Source organism: Spermophilus citellus (assembly GCF_964194105.1).
Source record: "Spermophilus citellus genome assembly, chromosome: 3".
Taxonomy (NCBI): Eukaryota; Metazoa; Chordata; class Mammalia; order Rodentia; family Sciuridae; genus Spermophilus; species Spermophilus citellus.
In genome coordinates, this window is record NC_138184.1 from 219,643,574 (window position 1) to 219,656,588 (window position 13,015).

At 49.1% G+C, this 13,015-nt stretch overlaps 1 protein-coding gene and 1 gene segment (V, D, J or C); both read left to right on the plus strand.

Annotated features, from left to right (window-relative positions):
- Positions 1–13,015, plus strand: part of LOC308643818 (T-cell receptor beta-1 chain C region-like) — a 107,063-nt gene that overhangs the window by 90,859 nt on the left and 3,189 nt on the right. The window contains exon 2 of the C gene segment in view: positions 11,233–11,288.
- Positions 1,145–4,715, plus strand: PRSS2 (serine protease 2; the record flags this gene model as incomplete). 2 transcript variants are annotated; one of them, XM_081287286.1, is made up of 6 exons in its annotated part: positions 1,194–1,233; positions 2,151–2,307; positions 2,900–2,935; positions 3,543–3,796; positions 4,172–4,308; positions 4,566–4,715. In XM_081287286.1, the coding sequence occupies 6 exons, from the start codon at positions 1,194–1,196 to the stop codon at positions 4,713–4,715; spliced, it is 774 nt and encodes a 257-aa protein (XP_081143412.1). The 2 variants fall into 2 exon arrangements, with proteins under 2 accessions (XP_081143413.1, XP_081143412.1); XM_081287287.1 differs by lacking the exon at positions 2,900–2,935 and having other exon boundaries at positions 1,145–1,233; positions 2,151–2,310.

A 13,015-nucleotide genomic window follows, 5' to 3' on the forward strand; every position in this document is an offset into this window, starting at 1 on the left:
GAAGACTGAACCTGCATCTGGCTCACATATTAGACACAAGCACGCACACCATCTCCTTCTACACTCATGCCAAATTATGCCTTCGTGAATTGAGATGCCCGGTCCTGATGGTCATGGTGGGTCTCAAATTTGGGTCTTATCTAGGAAGGTGCACTCTGTACTGAACCTAGCATAACAGTCTCACTGCATGTAAGATGGAGAATTCCAGAATCTGCCCCCCCCATGTCTTTGTTATTGAATCCAGTGCCTTACCTCTTTACAATGAGCTAACCTGTCTCTACCTGTTGCTGATTCTCTGATCAGAACCCAGATCCACCTCTCCCCAAACCCTTTCTAATCTGAGCATACAACTCGAGCTCCCACGGTCTTCTCCGAGACGGTGGGCACCTTTACTCATCTTAGTGCAGATTGGCAGGGCAAATTTGAGGCTGCTGAAAGAGAACCCATGACAGTATAAGCAGTGAGAGAAAGGTACTGGAACTGAGGGAGAGGAAGGATGTGGAATTGGTCTTCAATCCCTCTAATGGACTGGGGAATCTCCTACTTAACCTTTGCCCCACCTCCTTTGAAACACTCCCCACCCATAAGACTTGCTGGAAAGAAGAGCCAGCTGAAAGCCCAGACGCCTAAAGAGCTCTGTCATCACCTCTTGATGGTGTACTTCTGATTCCCAAAGGCCTCACGCTAGGCCTTCCCACCAAGTGGATTCAATTTTAGAGACGCATCTTCATACTTAAGCCTTTCCTCTCAGGGGGACTCCAGGATCCTGAACAGCCAAGCCTGCTACGGAGGAGGTCAGGCCTTTCTCCAAGTAAGTTAAATAAATCCCCATGAGGTCAGAGGATCCAGTACCCAGGCCATCTTGCCTCCTCCTAACCCTTAGCTCCTCAGCCTCAGAAAGTCCAGCTGTGAAGATGATGCTTGGCTTCCCCAGCTTCCCCATCTCAGTACCCCTCCAGGAAGCAGCTGCTCTCCCTCTCTTCCCTCGAAGGTAAGTTTCTTATCACTTGCAGGTCACCTATCCACAGAGTGGCCAAAAAATAGCCAGGCTGATGCAAGACTGGGAATGGGAAAGCTGCAGGTGTGTTTGTGCAGGGACGTCGGTGACCTTTCATCTCGAACACCCTCTTCTCCCTCACTGGGGAGGTATAAAGGCGCCTCTCCACCACCTGCTCACACACACTTCTGCCACCATGAATGCCCTCCTGATCCTGGCCTTTGTGGGAGCCGCTGGTGAGTTCCATGTCTTGCTTTGCCTGGGGCCCTGCCCACCTCTTTCCTGGAAGACACCTGCCCTGCCATCATGGCGGACTCTCCTATTTCACACTCACTTTGATGTTCTCTCTCCTGACCTGCAAGTCTCCTTACCCGTTTCTTGGGCTCCCTGTAAGCCTTACCTCTCTCATGTTCTCCCTGATTCCACTCTCACCATCCTCCTCCATCTGTGTCAGGGAGGCTGGTGAGGGAGGCCAGGTGCAGGTGGTCCATGAAATGAACCAGCAGCCCTATGGTGTGACTATGTAGTTCTGGCATAGCTGCTTGAGTGCGTCTCTCCTAGAAATTCTGACTTCATGTGTCCCAATTTGGGCCTCTATGTTGGATTTTTTAATTTCCCAGGTGCTTTAAGATTCCCAGGTATGCAGCCAAAGTTAAGAATCATTGGTCAATAACAGTGCCTCCTGCCTATGTGAGACCAAAGGCCACTTTCTAATCTCTCCTCAGTGTACAGATCTGAGCTATGGTAGGAGCTGGGTATAACCAGGGCTACTTAGCCAGCCAGGCCAAACCATCCTGAGAACCCCGGGCTCACAGAGCCATGGGAGGTGGACCAGTTAGGACGATGACAGAGAAGCCCTCTGTGGGTGAGACAATGCAATTCTGACGTGTATCCCACTAAGTACATTTCTTGTGTCCTCACCTCAGTTCCCCCCAAAGACCTCTGAGCCCCTGTAGGGTGTCTGCTCTGTGTCTTGCAGATGCAGGCACTCAGGACACTATAACCTATGATGCCTACAGGGGTGGCAGCTCCCTGCTTGGCTGTAGTTGCTGTGCTCATTAAGGAATCTTAATTAGCAGGAGGTGGCCAAGGCTGTGGGCTCTGCCCTCCACAACCTGCTAAATTGATTTCTCCCTTCCTGTCTCCACTCTAGTTGCTCTCCCCATTGATGACGATGACAAGATTGTCGGGGGCTACACCTGTCAGCAGAATTCCGTCCCCTACCAGGTGTCTCTGAACTCAGGCTACCACTTCTGTGGAGGCTCCCTCATCAACCAACAGTGGGTGGTGTCTGCCGCTCACTGCTACAAGTCGTAAGTGATGAGCTCTTGGTGGCAGGCTCCACAGCCCGGGCCTCCTTGGAGGGCCTGGGTCAGTCCCGGGAAGTGCTGAGGTCGTAATGTGGGTGGGGAAGGTGAGGGAGAAGAGAAGTCACAGGGAGCCACTGACTTCTGGAGCTGAGCATGAAGAGCGCCCCAAGATAGAGAGCCTTCTACCCCAAAGACATTCCTAAAACTGAAAGGCTAGGTGTTGTAACAGCAGGGAGGGATATTTTGTGGTGGTGAGAACCGGTGAGGTCAGGCACGGTGGCACACGCGTCGGCGGCTTGGGAGGCAAAGATAGGAGGATTGTGAGTTCAAAGCAAAAAGCCAGGCAGCGTTAAGCAACTCAGTGAGACCCTCTCTCTAAATAAAATACAAAAAGGGCTGAGGATGTGGCTCGGTGGTTGAGTGCCCCGGAGTTTAATCCCCGGTACCTCCAAACAAACAACAAAAAAGAACCTGTGAGGAGGGCAGGCAGGGACCTTGCACAAGCACTTTCCTGCCAGTTGGCTGCACATTAAAACCACCTAAGAAACAGTTAAAAATAAATAAATAAAACTTGAATGCCTGGGTCCTATAGCACAGCAGCCAACTCAGCCTTTTCAAGAAGAGGGTGGTAACTACTGGTGAGTTTTTAACACTTCTTTCTGTACCCAGAACTGAGAACTAATGTCTCCGCCAGGTTTTCTCCAACCTGAGTGGGATTGGAATCTCCTAGAGGGCTTGTGAAAACCCAGATCACCAGGACCATCCCTGAGGTTCTGGTTCCGTGGTCTAGGGTGGGCACTGAGTATTTCCGACAGGTTCTCGGGTGATACCGCTGCTACGGGTCCCAGGGCCACACACTGATGAGCTCCTGCAGAATGACAGTGCTTGCCAGAGGGAGAGGGAGAGCACTGGTCCCTGCAGGTAGTTCACAAAGGGAACTTCAGGTCCCTCTTTTGGGTCTACAACTCTGGTTGAGTGAAGGGGCTATGGGACAGTAGTGTGAGGAGGAGTCACCAACCACAGTCCTTCACCTCATCCCCCTCCACACCACCACCTTGGAAGCAGAAAGGGCCCAGGTCTCACAGCAGGACTCGCCCACTCCTGCCCCACTGCTCCTCTGACATTGTCACATACTCCAGGCCACGCCTCCAGAGTTGCCCATGAACAGGGAGCTTGAGCCCCCTGGGGTGTCCTGGGCTCTGGGGAGAAACCCTCACCAGGCCTCTTCCCAACAGTCGCATCCAGGTGAGACTGGGAGAGCACAACATCGAAGTCATCGAGGGGAATGAGCAGTTCATCAACTCGGCCAAGGTCATCCGCCACCCTAACTACAGCAGCCGGACCCTGGACAATGACATCATGCTGATCAAGCTCGCCTCTCCTGCGACCATCAACACCCGGGTGGCCACCGTGTCTCTGCCCACCTCCTGTGCACCTGTGGGCACCCAGTGCCTCATCTCTGGCTGGGGCAACACCCTGAGCTCTGGTGGTGAGTGAGACCCTTCACCTCCTACTTCCCTCCATCCCCACATTTCCACACTTTCCAATCATGTTCCTGAGTGTGAGCCCCTTTGCTTCCAGCCTACAAATCCCCTGTAAGTGCCCACTACACCCAAGGCTCTGTAGTGGGTACCAAGAGATGTGAAGTCCCAAAGAGTTGATCCTAGAACCAAAAGAACACAAGTAGAGAACATGCCATTATTACTTCTAAGAAGGGGATCCGCAGTGATGGGAACCAAAAGCCGTTGTTCCTTTCTGGGTCTTGCATTCTTGAGCTCCTCTCCAGGAGTGGCCCACTGGATCGTTCTTCTCCAACCTGGCCTGGCTCATGTTTTTTCTTTCCTTCATTTTCCACCCCTTATAGTCAACTACCCAGACCTGCTGCAATGCCTGCGGGCCCCGCTGCTGAGCCAGGCTCAGTGTGAAGCTGCCTACCCTGGACAGATCACCAACAACATGGTGTGCGCCGGCTTCCTGGAGGGAGGCAAGGATTCTTGCCAGGTGATTTGGCCCTTCCACATGTCAAGATCCTTGCCAGCACCCAGGTCCCACCTGGGAGTAGAATCTGAATACCCAAGTGTGGTGAGGCTGGGTGGGAAGGCTCATTTGGGCTGCTACATGCCGGCTCCTTAGAAAGGACAGAGAATGGGTCCCTGTGAGAAAGATATGGAGCCACACAGCTGGGTGGGTCTTTAAGGTTCAGAGTAAGTGTAGCTATATTCCTCTTCACGTCCTCTTTACTCAACCCTCCTCTCCAGGGTGACTCCGGTGGCCCTGTGGTCTGCAATGGTCAGCTTCAGGGAATTGTCTCCTGGGGCTATGGCTGTGCCCTGAAGGACAAACCTGGAGTCTATACCAGGGTGTGCAACTATGTGGACTGGATCCAGAAGACCATCGCTGCCAATTAAAGTCCCTATGCCTGTCCCTCTGAAGTCACCTTGCCAATAAAATTGCTCTATCTTCACTGCCTGTGTCTGTGCCTGCTCCTCCAGAACCTCTGGTCTCAAAAGCATCCTCCACTCTGAGGTCAGACAGAGCTCTCTCCTGAGAGATGATGAGCAGAGGCCCCAGTTCTCAAAATAATCTCCAGGGAATACTAGATTACAGCATATGAAGACCTGAAACCCAAATAGTAATAATAATAAGACACAACAGGCAGGATGATCTATTTTCTCAAGAAAAATGCGTTTCCCAGAGGTGTGTGAAAAGAGCCTCCTTGACCTTGGTGCTCGGGTGGGTCTTGACTGTGCTGATGCGTGTGGGGTTGGTTGGTAGGTAAGATCCTGTCTTCTCTACTCAGCAGGAACTTCTTTGTACCCAGAGCAAACACAGCTAGGCAAACCTCAGCCCTGATCACCTCAGCTCCCAATCCCCTCACCCATATTCTGGTGGACAAAGTGCTGCACTCCCTCCGACCTGCAGATGTCCAACTTAAAGAAGAGCCCATCAGCCATTTCCCAACCACCTGCCCAGGGTCTGGAAGGAGAGCAGAGCTCGCTAGGTGTCCATCAGTCACAGCCTGAGAGGTCTGCCTTTGGTTCATCCACGTAATATGTATACACCATGATGTACACACAGTCCTGAGGGCTTTAGAGGTGTTTGCACACTTAGTTCTCTCCCTTCCAGAGTGGCTTTTATTCCAGTGGTGCAGATGGAAAGCAGAGGCTAAGAGAAGGTTATTAGCTTGCCCAAGCCCAACACCCGGCAGATGGTTGACCCGGGGAACACCGCATCTGCCTATGTGCACACAGTCCTGCCTCCCATTCTCTCCTGCTGCAATGTCCATCTGAAGTGATGAGACCAGTCTCTCCAGCCCATTTCCTGACTCCCTGAACCTCCTGAGGGGCTCCCCCTGTTGCTCCCTTCCACGCAGCTCAGTTGCTCCTGCTCATTGTACTTGGTTCACACCGTACTTGGCTTCCCACAGCATTCAGAATGAACCTCCTTATAATGGAAATGCAGGGTCCTTGTTCTGCCTGCTGCTCTGCAGCTCTCCTCCAACACTCAGAAGTCCTGGTGGCTCTTCCAACAAGCCATGCACCTCTAGCCTCTACCTCTGGACACCATGACTCCATCAGCATGGATGCCCTGCCTCATTCTCTCCAGTTTCTTCAGAAAACTCTTCCCTGATGCCTCCTTCTCTTTGCATCCTGATGCTGGTCCCAATGGCCTCGGACCTGAGTCAGGCATCCGCCTTCTCTTCCCACTTCTGCCATGCCTCTGCCATGGTGCCCAGACAGTGGCTGAGCTGATCCTGGCATGGACTTTGACAAGAGATCAGGCCCTACTCATGCAGATATCTCCAGTGATCAGACAAATCCCAGGATAGAATAAGCACCTAGTGATTGATAAAGAAAGAGTAAAAGGAAAAACAGGTTCTGAGAAAGGAAGGAAACTTTCAGAAGAATGGTTCTCAAAGAGCAAGAGCGGTCCCTGGAACACAGCACCAGAATCACCAGGAACCTTGTGAGAAATGCAAATGCTAGGCCCCTTGCCCGACCCACTGAGTCAGAAGTTCTGGAATGGAGCCCAAGAACTTGCATTTTAACACGTCTTCTGGGTCATTCTGATCACATGAAAGTTTGAGATCCAGCGTGGTAGAGAAATCCCTAAGCCAGTACTTTCTATGAAAAGAATAGTAGTAGCTCGTGGTTTTACTGACTCTATTCAGGCACCAGGATAAATCTTCAGATGTATTATATCATTTAGTGCTCACAGCAGTCCCATGAGGTGGTTATTATTTTTGTTGTTGTTGTTGTTGTTGTTATTCTCATTTTAATAAGGAGACTGGAGTTTATAGCAGTGTGGTAACTTGTCCAAGTTCTCCTGGTCTTAAGTGGGGCCAGTGGGAGTGCAGTCGGATTGGGATGCAGGGGGTAGGCTTCCTGAGGGCAGGGAACTCTAGCAGGGAACTCAAGTCTGGAGTAGGGTGTCACCTCTTTCTCATCACTGGGCAGCTCATTTTAGCCTCTTTAATTTTCATCTCTTCAACTCAAAAAATTGAGTAGGTGGGGGGAAAGAGTTTGAAACAAACCTATGAACATGTTTGAGCATTCTCAAGAATTACAGATGTGTAAAATGTTAATTGTATGTGTCCCAGTCTCTCCCCCTTGCCCCACAATATACAACTTCAGAAAGATCCTGCATCCTTCTCCTGTCCCCACCAGTGCTCTGCACATTCTTCTGACCCCCTCAAGTGGCCAAGCCCAGATTGCATGTACTGAGCTCTAAAAAATAAGGAAAGATTGCCTCCTGCTGTCCAAATAGATGCATGGACTCAAATCAACTGGTGTATACTACTCTTACCTGGCAGAGAGAGAGAGAGAGAGAGAGAGAGAGAGAGAGAGAGAGAGAGAGAAATAAAGAGACAGAGAGAAAGAAAGAAAGAAGAAAGAGAAAAAAAGAAAGAGAGAGAAAGAAAGAAAGAAAGAAAGAAAGAAAGAAAGAAAGAAGAAAGAAAGAGAAAAAAAGAAAGAAGAAAGAAAGAAAGAAAGAAAGAAAGAAGAAAGAAAGAAAGAAAGAAAGAAAGAAAGAAAGAAAGAAAGAAAGAAAGAAAGAAAGAAAGAAAGAAAGAATAAGTTGTGTATGCATTAGGGCTCAATGTCCAAAGAAGCAAAACTAAGAAAAGCTCCATCAGATACTATGATATCATAAGACTAGTTGGGATTAAGGTCCTCAGATGATTAAAGGGAAACTAATTTAGCGAGTAAATTATTGATAGGCAAAAGGGGTGAATAAGACAGGAAAACAGATCTACTTGAAAATAGATCAAAGTAAAGTCTATGCCTCAATGAAGAAAGAAAATAAATAAGAGAACTTAACTACTTTGCAATCAATGGAAGCAATCAACCTTTTATTCAGGCTGTTGGTGGTGTGAGATCTGTCACAATTAATGAGGCAAATAACCAGATGTCTCCCACTTTCCTTACCAAATTCTAAGACCCAGGCCCTGTACCCAGTTTAGGGCACCCCTGGCTAGCACTCTGATATTCTCCAGGGCTTACACCTGTCCAGTTTCCATCAGGGAACCAACTATGGGTCCCATGCTTGGCACTGTGACAGAAATACCCAGGAGAATTTTCTCCCTGTTTTTTAATTTAAATATGTTGGTAAACCTAATCATAGAGGTTTTAACTCAAGCTCATAAGGATTCATTAGAAGTCTGCATTTCTCACAAGCTTCCTACAGGACTAGAAATTCCACTGATCTCTGAATTCATGACCATGAATTTGCTCCTTATATAAAATGATCCTCTTTGGGAAAAAAAAAACAATGGCTCTGTAAATTAAAATATGCTTTTAAAAAAGCATTACTTTTTTAAATAGGATATTTTTATATATTATTCAAAGTGATATTTTGTTTCTCTTTCTTGTTTAAATTTTATTAATTTAAGTTTAATTTTAAATAATATAGTTATCTAGTCTCAAAATGGAAATAACACAATGAAGTTAATACCAAGAGATGTAACCTGTATTTTCACTGTCCCTGCCCTTGCCATTTATCCTTCATAGGTATTCACTCTTACCAGTTTCTTTTGTATCCTTCCCATGTTTCTTTGTAAAAAATTAACTGAACAAATGTATAATTCTCGATTCCCCCCTTTGTTGGACAAAATGGTAGAATACGTCTGTGCAGTTCTGCAGCTTGCTCTTTTCCAGTTAATGATTTATCTTCAAGATCTTTCCAAGCATCTTATTAATTTTTTAGCATTTAATACTATTCCATTATGGGAACATATCACAGTTTATTGATCCCATCCTGTTCTGAGATTTTCCCCAATATTTTACTTTTCTAAACGGTGCAAATATCTCTCCCTCCTTCAATTGTATGCAACAGTGTTTACAATATAAATTCCCCTAGTGGGACTTTTGGATGAAAAGGCAAATGCTTTTGCTTCCAAGTTGCTTCACATGTGGTGTGTCATTTGTATTCCTACCAGCAAAACAGCATGTTAATGTGTTTATTTCACCAAATGCTACCTGGGAAGGACGGCCTTCAGGATTTCATTTTGTCAGTCTAATTGGTGAAAAGTATTATTTCAATGGATTTTTACTTTACATTATTGCTGTGATAGTTTTTCCCTATAGTTAAGTACCATTTCAATTTCTTTTCCTCTGAACCATCTGCTGTTTGCCCTTTTTTATAGGGCTGTTGGATTATTTTCTTGATTTTTAGGAGTTTATCACATGTTGGCGGAAATAGCACAGAGGGTGTGAATTGCAAATCTCTCCCCCACGTTCTTTTGATATTTTTTTTCTATTTTTCTGTGCAAATGTGTCATTATTATTTAGTCACGTTTGCCTTTTTCCTTCATCTGGATTTTAAGTCATAGCAAAAAAGGAAGTATCAACTGGGGAGAGGTATCCAGGCCACCCAAATGCAGGTTAAATTTCAAAGTCATCTTGTGCCTGAGGGGAAAAGGTACCTGCCATTTAAAATGTCTCCCTTCAGGGAAGAGAGCACAAAGGCTGTGACCGTGGAGTGGCCTTGAAGGTGCTCTCCATCCAGCCCCCACAGGATTTCCCCTGCTCCCTTTACCTAACTGAGCTTCTGAGGCCAACAGTGAAGGTCAGGATGGCTGACGCTGCCTGTGATCTCCTCTCATTCCAAACTGGTCCCTGGAAATACAGCTATTGTTTTCTGTATCTAGAACAGTCCTTGCTCTCTGTAGCTTGTGGTCAATTTTCCACAGAACTCTGGGACCCAGCTGACCACCTGAAAGGCTCAGGATTGGCTAAAGAGACAGTCTGAGTCCAGAGGGGTCTGTTCTTGGGGCGGGGCTGAGGTGAGGGGTGGTTCTGGGACTTGTGACAGAGTAGCTCCCTGCTGTGACGACATCTTGGTAAGGTGGGGATACCAGGGAAACCAGCCCCCTCAGCAAACATTTCTATAAGTCACACAGCCCCAAGTGGGGTAAGAAGGGAGCCCCCAGCCTGGTCTGTGCCCCACCATCTCCCCACAATGGGGGGTGATGTCCCCTGCCCCTCCTGTCTCTACCCCCTCAAAGAAGCAGCTGCTCTGGTGGTTGCTTCAGCCTCTGAGGGGTGGGGTCATGGGAGGAGCCGTTTTTGTATAAAGCTGTAACATTGTGGGGACAGGGGGGGCCACAGTGATTCAATTCTATGGGAAGCCTTTACAAAAACCTTTCCGCCTGTCCCGACATCCACAGCCCTTCTGTTCATCTCCTGGGTCCCAGGCCCAGGTGTGGTTGGGCTCAGAATGCTTCTGCCTTACACCTGACCACATGCCAGGCCAAGGTCATGGACAAAGACAGGCCCAGATCAGAACTGGAGCTTCCCATGCAGAAAGAACCCAGAGACAAGAATTCCTCGTGGCACCACAGGTGAAGGATGCAGGGAGATCCCTTCTTGCCAAGCCCAGGTCATGGGAAGGTGTATCAGAGGTTCTATAGAGGATTCAAGAGGATGCCAGGGATACCCAGCCCTTGACAGATGCAGTTGTCATAGGTTCTGGGCCCCTGACCTGCTCTGCACATCTGAGTCCCTTTAATGGGCCCCCAGAGAGGGAGCTTTTGGATGGGTATCCTTCCAGAAAAGGGCAGAAGTTCGCTGTCATGTTCCGTGGTCCCACGAGTAAAGCATTGAAAATGTCTTTCTACACAAAATCTACAAAGCAGAAGAGGGCATTCCTCATCCAGGTCCTTCAGATCCTACCCAGGGCTTCCTCTCTCTGCACCGGGACTGTATTTTCCTCCTTGCCCCACGTCACCGTGCGAACACAGAAGTCTTCTTTGGAGAAGGCACGAGGCTCACGGTTGTAGGTAAGGTATCTCTTGGGTAAATTTTCAGCTCCCTTATTGGGAAAAGTGGGTCTCAGGTGTCCATTTTTGAGCGCCTATATTTGGATGTGCCAACTATGACTATACCTTCGGCTCGGGAACGAGGCTCACGGTCATAGGTAAGGCTCTCTGGGCTTGTTCGATGAGGGTAGACTCTGTTCTGGGAAATGTCAAAATATGAAGGAGAGGCCCTCTCGTGCCAGGGACTGAGTTCAGAAGAGGCTCCCCGGGAGGGCAAATCCACCCAGGTGGTCTGTAGATTTTTGGTGGAGTCAGAGCTAAGTCTGGGATGGAAGGCAGCAGGCAAAGAAAAAGGAAATGGCGCTGTCCCTCCTGAGGTAGGGGACTGAGAACTGGGCAGTGATGAAGGAGCTGCCAACTTGTCCATCTCCCTCGTTGGCGAGTGAGTCTGGAGGGGCTTCTGTTTTTCCTCGCCCTAGACTTGGAGCAGGCCATGCTGTGTCTCTGTTCCTCACCTGCGAGGGTCCTGGGCAGGCTCTGGAAGGGCATGGGGGTGTGTGAAGCAGGGTGTTCTGTGTGAGGAAAGAGACCTTGAACACCCAGCCTCTCCCTGAATCCCAGCTGAGCTCAGCAGACAATGGGAGGTTTTGAAGTGGACCCAGGAGGCTGTGTTCTGGAAACACAGTCTATTTTGGGGAGGGAAGCCGGCTCACTGTTGTAGGTAAGTAAATCAGGTTTGGAGGGCTGGGGACCAGATGGAGCCTCTATTTCATGTGCCTGGGTTACAATGTATTTTTATTGGGAAGATCTGAATTCTTGTCTGGATGTAGACATGCAGGGAATCCATATCCAACATTTCGTGGGTACGGTACTAGGGAGACAGATGAACTAGCTGGGAAGGAGTCACCTTGTCCATCTCCTGTTCCTTCAAGGTGCCTGTTCTGACCAAGATAGGTGGCAGGGGCTCTGCTCTTACCATCTTCATGGTCCTGCTCTTTGTCTCCTTCACACAGAAAGGAGACAGACACAGAGAGAAGGATGGGGACCCCATAGGGCACATTTGTCCCCTAATCATGACATTTAAGGTTGTCTGCCCTGCCTTCCACTTCAGACGTAAAATTCTCCACAGACGGGGAGAGGTGAGCAGGTGGTAGGCTTGGGGGGAGGGAATGGCCGGCAGGAGGAGGGGGCAGTTTTTCTGCCAGGCTGTCGTGTTGTGCCACCAACGAAAAACTCTATTTCGGCAATGGAACCAAGCTGTCTGTCTTAGGTACGTAAAAGGTTTATTTTGGAGTAGTGCCTTGTTACATCGGAGTTCTAGGAGGACTCTGGAGGGGACAGGCACTGAGGACACAGCCGGGGTTTGGGCTAAGAGAGAGTAGGAGGGTGGAGTCCACTCCAGCAGCTCCTTGGGGTTTTCCACCCTTGTGTTTTACTGTGTAACAACCAGGCACAGCATTTTGGAGAGGGGACTCGACTCTCTGTCCTAGGTAAGCTGCAGGACTGGGGTGGTAGGGCCACTGTCCTTCAGAGTCAGTCTCCACTTCTCCTAGCACTGGTAGACGGGGACTTGGTGATTCCTTTACTCCTTGACTTGCCAGGGTTGGTGTGGGGCTGGGTCGGCACCTCTGTTTCTGTCCTCCGAGTCTTCAGTCTGTGATCCGCTCCTACTTTCTTTGCTCATCTTTCCTTCTCGTGCGTGGGTCTGCTCCCCCTAAACCTCTTTGACCCGTCCCTCCTGTCTTTCCCTTTCCTCTCACTGCATAGTATGCTTAGGCATTCTTCCTAATGGACTTCTGCCCTGGGTGCAGGCAGAGAAAGGCGGCCGGCCCTCTGCTCTGGGGAGCAAAGGCTTGCCTCTGGCTGGAACCCCCAACAGGGTTTTACCCAGCCACCTGTAGCTGTGCGCCAATACTTCACCTCTCTTCTTTGGGACTGGTACCAGGCTCACCGTGACAGGTATGGGGGCTCCATTTCTGTCTAGGGGTGCTTGTTTTGACCACAGTGATCTGGGAAGGGTGTTGGGCATAAGCTTAGATATCAGAGCTCTGCAGCCAGGTGCCCTCCCCTACCTTCCCAGGACCCAGTCGCTTGCTGTTCTGTGTCTGCCGCAGCTTCCAGCCTGAGAGCCTCTTCCTTCACCTTCGGGCTTTATGTTTGCTCTCTTTCTATTTGTTCTCTGAGACTTCCCTTACCTCTACCTCCCTACTAGGTGTGTTGCTTTGTTTTCTCTTTTCTATCTGCTCATCTCCATTCTTTCCTTCCTCTCCTTTCTCCATTTCTGCATTGTTGACCCCATTTTGGTTACTTAGCTCTGTCGCCTATGTTAAACTCCTTCCCAACATAAACCTCCAGCACAGACCTGTGGGCTTGCTTGACTCTCCTCCTGTCTGCCACTGCCAGTCTCAGAAGAGCCACATTCATCTCTCTGGGGTGGTTGAATTGCCC